Source organism: Anguilla anguilla, chromosome 3 (assembly GCF_013347855.1).
Source record: "Anguilla anguilla isolate fAngAng1 chromosome 3, fAngAng1.pri, whole genome shotgun sequence".
Taxonomy (NCBI): domain Eukaryota; kingdom Metazoa; phylum Chordata; class Actinopteri; order Anguilliformes; family Anguillidae; genus Anguilla; species Anguilla anguilla.
In genome coordinates, this window is record NC_049203.1 from 37,224,930 (window position 1) to 37,243,763 (window position 18,834).

An 18,834-nucleotide genomic window follows, 5' to 3' on the forward strand; every position below is an offset into this window, starting at 1 on the left:
AATTAACAAATCAACAAATAATTATAAATTCAAGAAAAAGTGTAAAAAAGAAATAAATAGATGAAATCTGATATAAATATTTAGGCAATTATTAACATTAATATTACAGGCATTTCTAAGACGCTCTTATCCAGAGTGACCTACACAACTGTATTGTTATTATTAGTTGGCAAGCCAGCTAGCTTCCACACGAAGCAAAGATGATGACCAAAAAGTTTTGAAAATGTGTTCTCTTGGCTGAAATGCCATCACATGGCACAGCACGTCCTTATATGTCCGTTTTGCTGACTGAGAGACTACTTTGATCAGATGTTGTTATTGGCAGATGTAGCTAAATGTCATGTGGGGAGTATTTGTGATGAAATTGTCAGGAAGAACAGGGATCAAATTACATAATACTCAAGTTTGGGGCTTTACTCTGTGGACTTGTGAAGTTGTATCTGAATTATGCGTGTTTACATCAGGTCAGAACATACAGAAGTTAATGTTCTTAAAGGCCGAGAGTCTGTGGCCATTGTAGTTCTTTCTGTTGGAAACCATGAAAAGTGCACAGCTCTGTGCGCCGGATACAGATAGGTATGGGGCATTTCTAGCCAAGGAGTAACTTGGCAGATGGCTTACCTGCCTTCGCAATTTATTTCCAAAATCAAGTATAATTGTAGGCCTACTTGTATTGGCGTAACAGTAAAATTGTTAGACCAGTATCATATCTGAGCAAACAAAAATCTCAACTTTAGATTTGAAGGACCATTATCCATCAGATATTGAAAGTGAAATTCTGTGCCTAAAATGGACCAGATTTATCGTTTCACCACTATGACTGTACTGCCCTATATAAAATGCATAGGCAAAGTGTTACTATCACACAATATTGGACATTTACGTGACTATACCACAAGATTTTGAGTGCCCAATTGTGTCTATATCATGAATATATGCGAATGTGACTTACCTGTACAAAAGTGACTACTTGCCATTAGCATTAAGAAAGTACCTCAATTACCTACTTTTCTGCTTCTGCTGTTTGCTACACAGAAAAGAATGTGAATTTTGTGATTGGAATAATGAATGAAGGCATCATTTAAATTCTAAAATGAAGTGTGGACACCTAAAAAACTTTTTTTTCTGATTATTGCTTAAAATTATATTTTAATTTCTTTTTGACTGTATGACTTCATTTTGTCCAAAGATAAATACCTTGAGAGTGAATGTCATGCTGACTTACCTCCCAATAGTGTTTGAGAATGAGGTATGGGCAGAGCAACATATGCTGTCTGTCTCATTGACTTGAATCAATGAGGATTTTCTGTGAAAAGCAAAGTTGCTTTTTTTTGGCTCAACAACTCCGTGTAGACCCACCCATTACGGCATCAATGAAACGCCGTCTCTCATTACTACCTAGCAATCCCTCTGCTATTGCAAGCACACTGTTTCTCACACCGAATATGTTCTAAATTTTGTGCCTGTGTGACTGTTAACAGGCCAGGAAATTAAACCTGCCTTCTGAAACCTGAAGCCTGTATAATTGAGAAGTAGAAATATTGCACAATAGGGATGTAAACAACAAATCATTTAGTAATTGGATACTTGCTTTCTATGCTCTGTGGTTTCCACAGAGCAGAAATGACCGTAGGCTGAACTTCAGATCAATGTTAATGAAAAGTTTATTAAATTCGGACTGTTACCGCAGGATACCTCAGGGAACAAGAAACCAGTGGAGTATAATTAACTTTTAACCAAGGTAAAGATTTATGAATTCAGATTAATGTTAATGTAAATTGACTTGGAAATGCCAGCAGAATATGAGGCGCAGTCACCTCAACGTTGCTGGAATGGAGCCTCTTAGTGCTTTACCGTACAATTATTTTTTAGTACTGGACACTCCTTCATGTTATCTCACAATTCCCGTGATGTGGAGCTCAGAAGATTAACACAGGGTACATGATTCCATTAGAATAACAATTTTATGGAAATGAGTGAAATTCTTTCCATTACACTGTCCAAGTTTATCATTTCAAAATAATATTTAATATTAATTTACTTCCCTGCTGAATAACCAACTGTTTCTTGTGAAAAGGCTTGTATGGAGTGGCAACATTATTATGGTTTGCAATGTATTTGTATGATGTTTTGAAAATCAAAATGTCAACATATATTTTAAATTTGTGTCAGAATTTTGCTAACTATGTTTTACTTGGGAATTTCAGGAAGAATAGGAAAAATGGTCATGTGACAGGTTTACTGACTGATATACCGGTTATATAAAAAGAAATTGTGACTGTTATACTGAATCTCTTCCTCTCACATCAGTATGAATGCCACATACAGCTCCTGTGCTGATTGGGATGGAGGTCTATTTCATGAGGTGAAATTGACAGAATGACAGTCACCTTGACAGTGATTATCAATGAAAGTTGATTTTTCCCCCCCTCAACTTGTCTATTATTAAATGTAATGTCTTCTGAAATGAGGATCAGTGTATGCCCCTGATTTGTACGGTTTCCATGACAACAGTGGACAATTGAATGTAGTCAGGGACAATAAGAATCCTTGGCAGTTTATAGAAGAATAAATAGCAGTCTCTCCTGCTGGAAGACTGGGAGAAAGGTTGTGCTGTCCCATTGTCTGGGGCGGTGAGGCCACTTCATTCACATACTTTAAATGGTATTAGATGAAAGCTTTCACAGAAACAAATCCACACTTAATGCAGCTCCTCATGTTCTCATACACGTGTGTGTGTGTGGGGGTGGGGGGGGGAGGGGGGGGGGGTTAGGGGTGCATATCTGCGGCAGACCCAGCCTTTAAGCCCTTAGCCCTCTTCTACATTAGGACCTCAGAGATAGAAAGCCATTGGGAATTGTCCTTGTTCCAATTGTTCCAAACTCTAAAATATACACAACTTAGAAAAGGAAGTCAAATGACACAAATTTAAATTTAAATCATCTATTCATCTATTAGAATGTTAACTTGCGTTAAACTAGACATTTTTAACAGACTAATTTTTAGCTAAAATTATTTTAGAAGTTAATGAATAATCAAACCGACTTTAAGGGGGTCTCATAAGAGTATTTCTTCTGTTGTCTTTTTGAAAAGGCAGTGTGATAAGGTGCTGCATAATGATAACCTGTCTGGAGTGGAGTGCTAGCAAAAGAAGCTGCCCTTCTTGAATTCTCAAAAAACATTACAAACTGTAGATGTTTTTTAATGGCATGAGGAATATAGCTGGTGTGTATTGATTACAGAGAAACTGAAAGCTATTAACCTATACTTATACCCAAGGCAAGCTGAAAGTTCAAAGCAAGCTAGGGATGGTTCTTGCCATGTCATAAAAAGCATAGACGACATTAAGGAGAAGACATTTAAAGGTGAGCTGCAGTCTGCAGACACACGGCTTCTGAGCGACCAGCTCAACCTAAACTGCTTGTAGCACTGTTCATTAATAGATGCAACTCAATGTGTTGAGAAATACACATGCTGTATTATAAGCAAGACATGACAGGTTTTTTTTTTTTCCATTTAAGCCACACCTTCGGAACTAGCTGATTGTAGGTGGTTCCTACACTCAAAGTTATAGAGCATGACATGTATTTCCAGTTTTTTATTACGGGAAAGTGCTAAAAAAAACTTCTGTAATCATATGGGATTTCCACAGTTTACAATAACAGGAAGAAAAATAATTGTACAATGCATTATCTGTGCATTCGGGCTCAGATGCACCTCTATTACTGGCTCAGTAACAGCACTAGTGTAGTCGCAGGTTCAATTCTTGGCTATGTTCTTGTTGATTGCGGCAAAGTGTTTGCAGCTGTGACACTTCATTGACCTCACCCCACCAGAGGAAGGGTAAGTTTAAGCAAAAAATGTACCCCACTTTGTTTAAGTTGCTTCTTATGTTTACCGTGTTTGTAATCTACACCAAATATAGCATGGTTTATTAGGCCTTAAATCAAATGTTTTTACAATCCTGTTGTACTTGAAAAATGAGTTATTGAATTTGGCATTGCAGTACAGTACCAATCAAGGGATTCATCAATATCTCAGACATAAATAGGTGAAGACTGCAGTGAAAGATTGGGAGCTTGAAGCGAAGCAAGCACATAAATATGCTATATGACCAAAAGTATTTGGACACCCCTTGGTCTGGGGCTGTTTTTCATGGTTTGGTCTAGGTGCCTTGGTTTCAGTGAAGACAAATGTTAATGCTACAGCATGCAATCACATTCTTCCAACTTTGTGGCAGAAGTTTGAGGAACTCCCTTTCCTGTTTCTGCATGACAATGTACCTGTGCTCAAAGCAAGGTTCATAAAGAAATGCTTTGCTGAGTTTGGTGGGGAAGAACTTTACTTGTCTGCGCAGAGCCCTGACCTCAACTCCATCCAACACCTTTGGGATCAATTAGAAAGCCAACTGCAAGCCAGGCCTAATCGCCCAATCAGTGCCAGGCCTCAATAATGCTCTTCTGGATGAATGGAAGCAAATCCCTGCAGCAGTGCTCCAAAATCTAGTATAAAGCCTTCCAGGAAGAGTGGAGGTTGTTATAGCAGCAACGGGTGGACCAGCTCAATATTAATGCCCATAATTTTGGACGAGATGTTGGATGTGTGGTGTCTTCATACTTTTGGCCTTGTAGTTTACCTGCATAAACTGTCTTCATGAAGTTTAAAAGATACAAACAAGGTATTGACAGAGTGATTTTCTGGATTGACATGGACAAGTACCTGCACTTATATATGATTGATTTTAAAATCTCTAATAATGAGAAGCCACTAAGAGCATGAATGCCAGTGTGCATATGCCTTTTGTATTAAACAGGAGTGGATTTATTCCCAGTCATCAGGAGTAATTGCTCTAACCTTTAGGAGTGCTGTCTTACGAAGTAGGGCATTGGTTGCGTTGTGCGCTGAGTGTTTTTAATATCCTCCGCCGTTAGTAAAAATAAAACAAATCCCTGGGTTACCGCATTACCACTACATTAATTCCTCCCAGTGACATGCCAGGTGCCCATAGGGCATCAGTTCTCATCAGTGAGAAATGTGCCTCTTGTCAGCGCTGGATTTCTCCTGAGTGCTGTGTGGCTCCTGGGCTGTAAAATAGCTTCTGATTCGCAGGCATGCGCATCGGAGAATGGCTGCGCTTCAGCTGCAGTTCCCCTGGCATGCAAGTGCGGGTGGCACTGCAGCGATATCACTTTCATAACTGCCATCTCAAAAACTAAACGGGATAGATTCATTTAAATAAGACTTTTCTGTTGCATTTTAATGGGCGTAACGAACTGAAATGCGCCTAAAAAGCATTTGTTTCGCCTAGATCTTCACATTCGCAGGTTGGGCTGTTAAGGGATGGACTGATAAATATCGTTGCGGCCTGCCTGCTGCGGCAGCATGCAGTGAGAAACGGGAACATCCTCAGGGGCAATACGTGGTTCAGGAGGCGTTCATGCGGAAATTTCGGGGGCGGAGCAGTGGGTAAGGGCGGGCCTGAGGTGTGGGAAAAACGGGATGGCATCTTGTTTGCGGTTGAAGGGTGTGAGAGGCTGTGGCAGAAAGTCAGAACCAAAACAAGGACTGTTAGAGGTTTGAGTCAGTCTAGATCTGCATTATTTTGGAAGTCTCTTCAGCTCCTAGCCTGAGTTCAGCTCCTAGCCTGTGAGTTCAGCTCCTAGCCTGTGAGTTCAGCTTCTAGACTTAATTCAGCTCCTCGCCTGTGAGTTCAGCTCCTAGCCTGTGAGTTCAGCTTCTAGCCTGTGAGTTCAGCTTCTAGCCTGTGAGTTCAGCTTCTAGACTTAATTCAGCTCCTCGCCTGTGAGTTCAGCTCCTAGCCTGTGAGTTCAGCTCCTAGCCTGTGAGTTCAGCTCCTAGACTGTGAGTTCAGCTCCTAGCCTGTGAGTTCAGCTCCTAGCCTGTGAGTTCAGCTCCTAGACTGTGAGTTCAGCTCCTAGCCTGAGTTCAGCTCCTAGCCTGTGAGTTCAGCTCCTAGCCTGTGAGTTCAGCTCCTAGACTGTGAGTTCAGCTCCTAGCCTGTGAGTTCAGCTCCTAGCCTGTGAGTTCAGCTCCTAGACTGTGAGTTCAGCTCCTAGCCTGAGTTCAGCTCCTAGCCTGTGATAAGCATGTGAGCTGAGGGAAATAAAGCCTAGGGCTGTTACATCTTTTCACCCTCTCTACCATCTTCAGTGCACATGGGACGTGGTCACATTCAGGCCTGTACACTTCAGATACTTCTCCGAAATGATACCTTTGATGATGTTTTTCAAGCCGGACGGCTCAGGGAAAAACATAACACTCCAAAAGTCTATAAAAGTGTGCAAAAAAAGGACACAGCTAGAGCTAAATAAAGGGGAATGAGAAAGAGATGAATAAAGATAAGGAATAAAAAATAAAGTGAACATTGTGTTCACTTTATTGGCTCATTTAGTGGCTCATTTGTGTGGACAATGTTTTGTTTGATCTTTGATTTAACTGTTGTTAAAAACAATAAAATATGGCATTTTAGCTTGGAGTGTAGTGAGTTTCACAACTTTGTTCCTTTTACTTAGAAAAAAATGTTGTCCAAGGGACGTTTAACATATTGCATGTTGATAGTTACATTTGCTGGGGACTGTGTGCCGATTGTGGTGCTTTGCTTTCATTTCAAGAGAGCAGGGGCATGGACATGTAGACATTTATAAACAAGCTTGTTGTACGAGAAGATTATGTAATTACAACAAATGCAGATGTTTTCTTATCGAGGAACATGTTCAAACCTTTGTCATATTTCACAGGAAGTGCCAGGTGTGTTTCTTCCTGTTATTGTGACATGGCATGGAAAGAGTTGATGAGCCTATTTTTGGCTGTGCGATGCTAAAAACAAAAAGAAATGTCACACTTTCTTCAGGATTTTCCCTTTTCTCCATTTTGGAATATCCAATTGAGCCTCTCAAGTCACTGCTGAGTAGTGCTGATTGTAGGTTGAGATTGAGGTTGTCTGTAGTATATAGGCCTACAGTACCCTCCATAATGTTTGAGAAAAAGACAAATTTTATTCTTGATTTTTTGTAATTAAATACTTAAAATATTAAATAAATATTATTAAATATTAAATACTACATGAGGTTAAACTGCAGATTCTCAGCTTTTATTAAAGGGTATTTTTATGCATTTTGGTTTCAACATGTAGTAATTGCAGCACTTTTTTATACACAGCCCTGCATTTCAGGGCAACATAATGTTTGGGACATATTAATATTATGTAAATGAAAGTAGGCATATTTAGTAGTGCTTTGTTGCATGGCCTTTGCGTTCAATGACTTTGACCCATAAATATCTCCTGGTGCTGAGTATCTGCTCTGATGATGCTCTGCCCGGCCTGTACTGCATCATCAGCTCCCGCTTCTTTTGAGATCTAGGTACTTAAGTTTTCTCTTCAGCATGTTTGATTGGATTGACATCGGGTAACTGACTTGGCCATTCAAATGATTTACAGTTTTTGGCTTTGAAAAACTCTTTTGTTGCTTTAGCAGTATGTTTGGAATTGTCGTGGTAATAGTCTTGCTGTATAATGAAGCACTGTCCAATGATTGAAGCAGACCTGGGTAAAATACATATTTGTTTTGGATTGAAATACGTTTCTGTGCTCTGTTGATTTTGCCTGGTGTAATTGAGCCTGCCAATATGACCAGAAGGCGGGGTTTGCAGTTTTTGAGAGTAATTAATTGGTTCCAGCACACCAGACACGATTAGTAAAGTGTAGAAAAGTATTTGAATCCAAAACAAATACATATTTGAGCGAGGTCTGTTTTGAAGATATTTGGTTGAACTTGAGCAGACAATTAATGTTTCTGTACATTAGAGCTTGAAACGAGCCCAGAAATCTCAGCCTGACCCAACCAGAGCCTGTGTTTTGCAAGCCCGACCTGATTTGATCCCAAACCTGTGTGTCAGTACAGTAAACACACCATGGTTTCATTGATATTCTGTTTGGAAAAAAATGCAATTGAAGTCTGGGCCATATCAGTGGATGGTACGCGATGGTCTTAAGCAGGTTATTGCTTGAATTGCCAAATCCGCTTATATTGGGCTTGTTCTTTTTTCAAGTCCTTTGAAAAAAAATGGGAAGTTGAGGTTTTTTGGGCTTGTTTTAAAAAAATCTGGTTTTTGGTTTTTGAAATGTAACAAGTGACCTGTTTTATTCGCATTTGCGGTTACTGTTGTTCAAGGACACTAGCTGTCTTATTAATTTTGCAATTAATTTAGTCATTTGACATTTGTCCCAATAATTGTAGTGCCCTGAAATGGAGGCTATTTATATAAAAAGTGTTGAAATGTTTACGTGTTGAAGCCAAAATGTATAAAAACACCCTTTTATAAAAGCTGAGAATCTGCACATTAACTGCATGTGAATTGTTTGATTACAAATTTAAAATTGTGGAGTACAGGGTCAAATCAAGAAAAAAACATGCCTTTCTCCTGAACATTATGGAGGGCACTGTGTATGTAAGACATTACAGTAACGGGACATACTTGTTGTGACTAGACATTCCAGGCATGCATATATATATGTATATATATAAATATAATAGCAAAGTTAGAAGTTATTCCATAATTAAAACATCTGGTGTGAAAATGTCTTATTGCCGAGAGAGAGAGACTATTGGTGTGTGCGGGGGGAGGGGGTGGCATTTGTGTATGTGCCCATGCATGTATATGCCCTCTCTCTCTTTCTTCAGCAGTAACTGACTGGCGAGTCTCCATGGTGCACAGGCAAGAATGACACTGACAGTGCTACTCACCTCATAGATTCTCAGAACTATTCTGATATTGAGTGCTCTCTTCTCTATTTACGGTTTGTCTACAAAGACCACCACCACAGGCCTTTGGTAGGGTTGGGATAATACAGAGAGGCCCCTTTTAAGAGGGTCTGCTCCAAGGAGATAGTACCCTGAAATTAATCCTGAAATGTCATGAGCAGAGGACATTTCTCACACATAGATGCTTGAGCTGGTATACTCCCCAATTACCATTCAGTCCGTATAAGCCTTACTAGACCCCCATACACCATTAGCATGATTATGTCTTTGGATGAATTTAAAACGTCCACAAAGCACCAATACATTGAATGATCTGGGTGGTTTCCAGTTCTTTAATCCCATAATCGTGTCATTCAAAGAGAAAGCAGGAATGTCACCTGATCTGGGACTGAATTGATAGTTGGAGGAGATAGCCTCTTGGAATGTATGGTAACTTAATTACTTTTTTTACAAGGATTTAGTGCATAATTTATGTTAGTATCGTGATAGCTTCTGTCTATCATATTTATCTGGCCAAGTCACCTAATTGGTCCCAAGAAACCTTACAAGTGCTTGATTTTTGGTATGGAAAAATTCAGGATTGTGAAAGTACTTGTAGTTTGCAGAGAGCTTCTTATTTGATGCATCATACAAAACTGTCATTTTTTCTGTGCTAGCACAAAGAAAATTCAATCTCTTCAGCAGTATTTCCAACCAAAGAAACTTTTTCAGTCTTTTACAAATATGTTCCTTTGAAAGTTTTAAAGATTTTCAAAAAGTCCTTGAGTTTGCAACTGCAGGGACACTATTTAAGTCACACAACATCACTTCTCCTTTATGGCAGGCTGGTGCGGCCCTGTCCAGTAAAATGTTTACACAAAGCATACCGTGACCTTGTGCGGAAAAGTAGACAGTCACCTCAGGCTTTTCTGTTCTCCTCACAAGCCTGAAATCCAGCCATCACCCAGGGCCTTCCTGTTCAGACATCTGGGGTGGGTACAAAGTCATTTCATTTTCTGTATAGGCCTACAACACAAAAGCATAAAGACTGAAAACCTTTTTTTACTGGACCTCGTTATCCTTATTTGTGGACACACACAGCAGGGGAGGTAGAACCAGGTAGATCGCTGAAATATCTGGTCGATTTGTTCTATGTTCTCTTATGTTTCACATTCAACCACAGCACAAATTATCCATTTTTATTATGAGTGATGTAGTGAATTTGAGAGATGGCACGTCACAGTTGCTGTGGTTATGCTAAGAAGCCCAAGCAAGGTGCCTTCAAAAGAGGACTTCATCCTTGGCCTCTACCCTGCCATAAAAGAAGAGAAGGCCACACATCACAATAAAAATCACTTCAAAGGGATCATCTGTAGCTGACATAGTTAATAGTAGTTTATAGTCACCTTGTTTCAGCATGACATCAGTCCTTTGTAAAACTGCAAAAACCATCAAACGATTATTTCAGGCAAGGGAACATTAAATGTACATAAAAAGCAAAAATACAGAAATAAAACGGTATATCACAACTAGGCTACTGGATTTGTTAATCATCTGTGAGATTTTGTACACCATTCTGTTGTTGAAAAGCTTTAGAATAGTAGAACTAACCTGCATTCTTCACACTCTCTTGTAGGCATATATGTGAAATAATATCGCCATATTCTAGTACCACTAGAATACTGGGAATTAACATACCCTGGACCCTGAAGTCAAGGGATATATGATATCTCTTCTTTTTTGTGCTTGAGGTGGCAACCCAACATTTCACAATTAAATGAATTGCATATTTTGATTGGTGCTGTATTGACAGTGCTTGAAAATGACACAAAATTGAATGCTGAATATTTTTTTTCTCTCACAATATTCATGAATTTAAGATCTATGCATAAAGTAACATCATTCTTTGGCATGAATTTGCCTGCTTGAAAGTGTGAGTGTGAGTGAATGCAAATCTCTGCAGTGAGTCATTATTTACACAGTTTTGTATGGTGCTTGGAAGAAAGGAAGAAAGATTTCTTCATTTCAGCATTCAGTCCTGAGAGCCATTGGATATTCAAACATCGAATGAACTGAAATGCACATCCCTTAGTGTCCTGCTGCATCCAGCATAGCGAGGTCCTCAAAGCTGTCTATTTGCCAGTGGAATGTATGGGTTGCGGTAATTGCTTGCATGTGCCGGTCAGAGAGGAGGTCTGTTCAAAGCTCTGCCCGTCCTGTTAGGGGGATGGCTTGGATGAATAAATCACCAGGGACAGATCCCCTCTCTCGGCAAAAAGTTCTTGTTGCCATGGTGCTCGGCCAGAACACAGAATAATTGCATTACCTGGTTTTGGGTAAATAAATGCTGCTTCCCAGGAAGACATGCTTAGAGTTGGCTTTGGGTAAACACACAGTGATTCCTAAGTGGGAAAACTAGTTTGAGGACGAAATATCATCAGGCTTTCAAGAGAGAAAACCCAACAATCTGTCTTACGTCTTTCTTTTTTTATCCCTACCTGTTACCTGCACACTTAACTTTTAAAACTAATTTGGCAGGTGCACTCGTCTTCCATGTACATGAAATGATTTTAGCTCTTCATGTCCAAGGCCACGTAGCCCATCAGCATTAGCTTTTCCCGCTCTCATCTCAGTTTTAATTCATTATTGTGGCACAGACTGCTGCACTTGGCACAATGTCATACTCAGCCATACTAACTTTTTAATTAAGTTTTGAGAAGCACTGGTTGACTTCACTGAGTTTTAGCATATTTCTAGGTCGCTATTATATGTATGAAATTTTATTACTGCAAGGTCATATGTATCATTGTGGCGGTAAAAAAACATTTTTTATTTGTATATAACTTATTTGTTCCTGTCAACTTTGTCTCAGTCATCTCGTTGGGGCAGTGGTTGTGTACAAAGTACTGGTCATGGTTCATTGCCTGCTTTATGCCTACTAATGAGCTTCCTCTTAGTATCAGTCAGTTGTCAGTGGTTATCTGTTCACCTTCTAATTTAAATAGCTAAGTAAAGGCCTCTCTGTCTTCTCTTCTCTCAAATAATGTGTGGCAAGCATTTCACTTCTAAAATGGCGGCAGTGGCTATCCATCACTCATCATTCTGCTGTCAGACTCATCTTCCCCCAATCATGAGCTTTCATTACATAAAATTTATTTGGCAGATGCTTTTATCCAAAGCGACGTACAATAAGTGCATACCGAAGGTCATTGGAACAACTACGAAAGACATGTCCGATAAGGTACAATACTCATTTTGTAACAGTTATTCTAAGCCATGAACACATTAAGTCCAGTTCACACTGTAAATATTACTCTGACCTAACTTATGCTAAGTCAAACTAGGAGGCATGACAACCTACAACATCAAGATAATGATACGAAGTACAATTTAAGTGCTGGATGGAGGTACATGTAAAATGAAAGTGGCGCAGGAGGTACATGTGTAACGTGAAAGAGGGGGATATGAGCGATTGAAATGATCCCAGATTGGGACTGCGCCCCAGAGTGGTTAGTTAGTCCAGGCATAGACTGAAGAGATAAGTTTTCAGACCAGAGTTTTCATTCAAACTTTGTCATGGAGACCCCTTGCATCTGCTTTAATGTTCTAAACATGTAAGGATAATACCAGTTCCTGAATTGTAATGAGCTGTTAATTGTTCCTATTAGACATGTTTAATTTCTAATGATGGGTGTTCTGTACATGATGCCATGTATGCTTTCATTTACCTTATCCAGATCTCTATTAAATCACTTGTCATTTGAAAATATTCTTAATTTTTTTGCTGAAAAGAGGTTACATGAATGAACTGAATTATGGACTGGTGGGTGAGGGCCCTCCTCAACGCTAAAAGTCTGGACACCTGGTCAAGTCACTGAATTTAAACATTTTGTGGAAAATTAAGAGTTGAAAGCCAAAGGAAGTGGCAAGAACCACCCTCCATTGTCTTAAAATAACTTTAAGGACAAAATTATTTAGAACTGAAAAACATATTTTTAGCATCCTAATCTCATCAAGATGTTGGATGGAAGAGAGCTTGCAGAGGGGGTCCTTAGGACAGTGTTTGAAAACTCAGGGAAAGGCATTATATAAATGCACTGTTCTTTGTTCCCCTGGTCCCTGGTGCTAGCCTGGGCTTGGGGTAGCAAGCTTGTCAATAGGGAAATATCATAAGGATGAAATTCTGTGTGCAAAGTCAGGTGTTCGGCTGTGCCTCAGCACTAGCGCGGAAATACAAGCCCTGGACAACGGCACCATCCCTCCGCTCCTCTGGTTCTGGGGTCCTGGGGGCACGTGAACCTCTTACTGCATAAGAGGTTCACGTGCCCCCAGGAAGAGAAAAGTGCTCTCAGTGTTGGCCTTTTTATTTTCATTCATTTGTAGGTCATCGGTAGGGATAGATATTGATTGTATCTGGGCCATTGTCTTGCTATTTTGATGCATGTGTAGCTGTCTAACCTTCAGTAAGCACAAAGAAAAAGCCGTCCCATACACTAGGGGATTTTTGTTATGTCAGTGGATTCTCTCATTAGATGGCCGAGGCACCTAAAATAGCTCTGGAGCTGCTGGAAGCATTTCCCATGGAAATGGGCAAGGAAGGGGATATGGCAATCACTGTGTGTGATTTGTTGCTATTCATTCAGTTTATTTTAGGTGTGTGAAAGAAGCATGAATAACCTCTGTTATTGCCATTAAACCTCAGCCTTCCCACCTTTTGAAAAAGAGGATTCTAGTAGTGCAGGTTTAGAAATGATGGGTAAAATGTTGAACTGTGCAGAGTTTAATGCACTGTGATGTTGCTCATATTGCACAATTCCTTCTATTTCTGTCTTTCTTACTCCATCCATCCCATACTGTATACTCTCGCAGCCTCACCCACTCTCTCTCTGTCTCTCTCTCTCTCTTTAACCTCTTATTGCTTTTGGGTAAATATGGAAATATGCTGTTATTTCTTGTTTTTATGGTGTTTGTGGAAATACTTGAAGAACATGCTTACAGCAAAGATCACAGCATTTTTACATGAAGGCAAACTTAAGCCAACATGTATTTATTAGCTAAAATTACAAGACCAGATTCTCCTCCTAGCCAACAGCTGCAGCTGGGCATTTCAAATCTGACATAAAATATAGGTAATAAAAGTAAAAAAGCACACCCCAGAGAGTTTATGAAAATAATGTGGTCATTATGTATTTGGAGACAGAGGGACATGAACATAAAATGTACTGCTTGTGGAAGAGTGTAGCATCAGCCTGGTTCCTAAACATAGGCAAAATCTAGGCTGAATGTAATTCTTGCTTTCTTCTTTTATAGAATTCCCTTGAGCCCAAGATATGTAATGTGAAAAATATGAGAAAGCGCTTGAGGCTATCACATGTATATATCTGACTAGCAAGCTTAGTCCTTAAAGCACTTTCAAGGGGGAGCCTACTCCCAGCCTCCTATACAGCTTTGAGGGGTGAGTCTCTGACTGAGAATTTCTAATTTCCTAATCTTTTACCAAATCCTACATTTTCCGCATCACTGTGCTGAAAGGCCAGGTGTTTTGAGGGCGAGCAACAGACAGGGAGACCCTCCATCCTTTGGTATGTACCCTTGTCCCCAGCACAGAGCACCAATGCCCCATAATGCCCCATTATTTTACCCAGTAGTGGAGTGTTTAAAATCCCTATGGTGATCTAGCTGTAGCTGTCTTACTGGGTCAAGCACAGTAGGCAGTTACTGTGTAAGTAATGCAGTAAGCAGTTACTCAGTGAAACTTTATTATCTTCTCATAGGGGTGATTGCTGAAACAGTAGAGGCCTACATTTCCCAGTGTCCCACTCCAGAACAGCTCTCTCCACAGAACACATCACAGCACACCATGGGTGTGTCCTCATGTTTTGTTTACCCTATCCTGAGCCATAGGAATTTGACCTTCATAGGAGTATGACCTTTATAACCTGTATCTTCAACAAGAGTTCACCCCTTTTGAAATGAATGGAAAAAAGACTATTCATTTAAAACCTCTGTCTGCTCTGATTTTCCAGAGACCTTATCCAGTACATTAATACAATAGGGTCCACATGCATTCTTCAGCAGCAAGGTTATTGTTGTTACCATCTACCTTGAAGCCCAACAAGCAAGCCACCGACCTTTTATAAACTTTTAAAGAAACTTTCAAAGTTTCAGTTTAGTGTTTCTTGGACAGACATGTTTCTCATTTTATTATTTCAGTTTATGAATATTTTTTTGTTGTTACTTTTCATTTTTGTTTCAGTTTTTGTTTACCATAATTTTCTGTAGCAGTTCTTTTATTATGTTATCAAATGATTAAAAATACCTGTTAGGATTATTTTGGCAAAATAATAATAATCTTTCATCCCAGCAATGCTATATACATTCACTCGTTGTCTCTTAATAGCATTACATAACAGGCATTATCACATTTGAGAACTGTGTGACATCACTTTGTGTCTTAGGACCTCACTCTTAATTGTCAGGCTTCTACATTTGCAAAAAGCCACAATGCTGCTGTGGTCAGAGTGTGTTGTTCAGGACATACTGTGCCTCTCCCCCATCAACCCATAGTCTGACACCCACTGTATAGCCGGCCTCATACATGGCTGTCTCACAAAGCCACTGCTTCAAGAATTCATGGCTCATAATGTCCACGTGTCTGCTTTTGAGTGAAATAAAAAGTGTTTTTTCTTACTTTAGACTGTAAAATGACCTTGAATGGCTCATACCTGCCACTGTGAAGTCAGCTGGTCTTTTCAGACTTCTCTATATCTAAAGCATTTTTCATTGCACATAAAAAGCTGTCTGGGCCAATGGAAGACATGCACTGAAACTCAAATAATAATTTTCAAAACGTCACAAAGTGAACAGTCTTTTTAAGGTACCTTCAATAATGATCTCCAGAAGCTGAAACTCGGACCTATGGGTCTACCGGACCAACCCCAGTCATCAGCAAAACCAGGGTATAGTGAGTCAGTCAGAAAATGAACTGTCCCTTTATTAAAGAGTCTGATCCCGACTTTATCTGGTACCAATCCAACAGTGATCGGGATAATAGGATGTACATTGTACAGTCTTGTACAGTGTAATAAGTTCTTAATATATTATTAATGACCAAATTGTACATCATTAAAAATGCATGGGAAATAATGAGTTAACATTGATTAGTAGTAAATGTGTTCTCATTAAGAAGGACCAGGAGGCCCAGATTCAGAAGAAAACACAAAAGGCTGTACAATGCACTCCAGTGATGGGATTTAAAATAGCAGTGAATATTGTAACTTTTTGGGATTTCTCTATCTGGAATGTGTGTCCTTCTGTCATATGTATTGTGTAGTAATATTTATTAATATTCCACTCTCAGTCAGTGGTGTATTTTGAAATAAATAATATGCAGTTTTATTTGGTTCTGTGTTCATTGAAGGATCTTGAAGAAGATAATGTAGGCACCTAGGGGGGCAGAGTTTGCTTGTGTGTAATAATGAATTAGCCTCTTGCTAATTTGGTGCAGTCACTTGTTACATCAAACAAATTACTTTCCCTGGAGTTCATTTTCAAAAAGTTGTTGAACCCCCCCCCCCCCCCCCCCCCTTGACAAAAGAGTTCTCCCTTTAAACTTTAAGCTGTAAACTTTTGCAATAAGACCCCAAAAGTCTTGAGAAACACTAAAGCGTTGTCATTGAGGAACAAGATTATTACTGAAGCATGTGCCTTGCTGGGTATACAGACTTCTGGCCTGATGCTCATCAAACATGGAGATTGCACACAGATGAACGTCTAGGTCAACACCCTGACCTAAAACATTATCATTATCCTTGTGATATCTAAGTTCAGTCGTTCATGTAGCATTAATTGTTTGTGGAAGTATCCTGCAGATTATTTTCCAACTCAATGATAGCAAGAACATTCAGTCTGAACTTCTCTTCTACGTAAAGCTCACAGGATAATGAAATTGATGGGGGTTGGGGTAGGGCTGGGTGATACAGCCTAATATTATTATTTGTATATATTTTATAAATTAATAAAAAATGTTAATGCCCTATAGAATGCAACCAGTGCTTGTCAGTTACAGAGATACTGAAAGTTATTGACCAAGAAAAGCACTGGAAGGACACATGGGGTCTGCAAGTTCAAAGCAAGCTTTAGCGTGGTTAATTCAGTGTCACAAACACATCAGCAAGGGAACATTGACAGGGGAGCAGCAGTCTGTGAACATGTGGGCGGCTCATGGCTATCTTAGACTGCTTCTATCACTGTTTATGAAAACTGCATCTGTCAGTGCAGCAATGTATGCATTATAGTGCATGTTTTATTTGACATGGGTATTGTTATTTTTGCTTCATATGCCACTCCCTCAGAAACTTACTCCCAATAATTTCATTGTCCTGGACGCTCTCCACATGTTTGATGTTGCTCTCAGACCGCTTTGTCTTGGTGTCTTTCTTCCTTTGTGGGCATGCTCGTTGTTTAGCAGCGCGGCGTTTGTTCAACAATCCTGTATATTGCTGCATGCAAGCTATGTGGCGTTGTAGGCTGAAGAAGACATAAACAAATGGATGCAAAATAATCAATCGAAAATAATTCAGATGTTTGTAATTGTTGCAGATATTATTGTGATAATAACCATGTTAAGATTGCCTAGTCCTAAATGGGGAGAATCCCAGTGTGAGGTTGGTGGGATCTCAGTGTGATGTTATTAACAGTGGGTCTGTACCTCGGGATGTATTTTAAATTTGCTGCCTGCTGTCTTTTTCTGAGAGAAAATTGTGATTTTGTTGCCACAGGGGAGGAGTCTGGGAATTACAGAATGTTCAAGGCGGTCCTGAAGATGAACAGAGATGGCAGAGGAAAGGGGAGCAAGACAGAGACACGTATGTGCATTAACTGGACCTGTTTAACATCAATATGAATATGATAAAGTTATGTATTCAAAATACATTAGTATTCACTTCCCTGTGCTGTTGCTTTGTTCAGGACAAAGAGCAGAAATTGCTTTGATAAGCTTGTAGTGTAAAACATTAGCAATTAATCGACTACTTGAATTTCAAAGCTCTAGTTTTCTGACCTCTAGTGGTACAGTGTGTTTACTGCTGTTGTCTACCATGGGAGCTGCTCATGCTATGAATGAAATACACAGCCGTTTTTAAATGGTTACTTTCTGCAACATTTTCTGCAGTTTTCCTTCCAGTTTTAATACTAATATTTGCCCCTCCAAAAACAAACAAACAACCTTTTGAGATGGACATTGATGAAGTAAGCCTACACTTTGCAGTCAATTTGAGCAAACAGTTTGAGTGAGGATCTGCAATTGGAGTGAATATCTGGTTGTACGATACTGGATACATTATATGTTGCTCTTCCCTTGTACAAATAATAATATAACCTACAATACAGCAAGCGTAAGCTGTAATCAGTGCTGTTAAGAGGGTGAAGACAGAAGCCTAGATTTAAATATTCACACTTAGCCACTTTAAGTATAAAAGCATTTCAAAGAGACAAGATATTTTTTATTTAATTAACCAAACTTTCGCAATAATGAAGATCAGCCTATCAGGAATAGAAGCAGTTTTTTTCCCAACTGTTCATTTAGGCCCCAGGTTGTTGAAATGATGGCATGCATCCAATTCCAGTTTGGAATTTTATTTCACTCGTAAAAGAAAGTAGTAGCAGTACAATGCCTTATTATTTGTATGTATTTTAACTTTTGACTTTCAAATAGAAAACAGTGTCAAGCAAGTACAATCAGCACTTTTGTTTCTGCTTTCATTGAATTGAACCCCAACCAGAGATCTGGGTTAAAACTTGCTGAGGACTGAAAGTATGTCCTGCGTTGCATGAATAGCATCTGTCTCAGGCTATTTTCTTCTTACAAGCAATATGTTCATATATTCAGAATGAATTCCAGTGAATAGAATGATCGAATATGCATAAAGAAAATGTAGCCATATATACATCTTTTTTCCCTTTCAAATTTTTTGGCTTTATTCAGACAGATAGAAAGCAGAGAGGGTAACGGATAAAGAAAGGACCACAGCTCACAGGGTGCCATGGCAGAGATTAACCCCTTGGCCAAGCG

At 39.3% G+C, this 18,834-nt stretch overlaps 1 protein-coding gene across 2 annotated transcripts in view; it reads left to right on the plus strand.

The window, feature by feature from the left end:
• The window catches only part of LOC118222984 (protein TANC1-like), a 150,305-nt gene that overhangs the window by 888 nt on the left and 130,583 nt on the right, over nt 1–18,834 (plus strand). For both annotated transcript variants that reach the window (XM_035409004.1, XM_035409006.1), the window contains exon 2: nt 17,543–17,629. In XM_035409004.1, coding sequence (XP_035264895.1) covers nt 17,566–17,629 — 64 coding nt within the window. In that variant the 5' untranslated portion in view covers nt 17,543–17,565. The remainder of the gene's footprint in view (nt 1–17,542; nt 17,630–18,834) is intronic.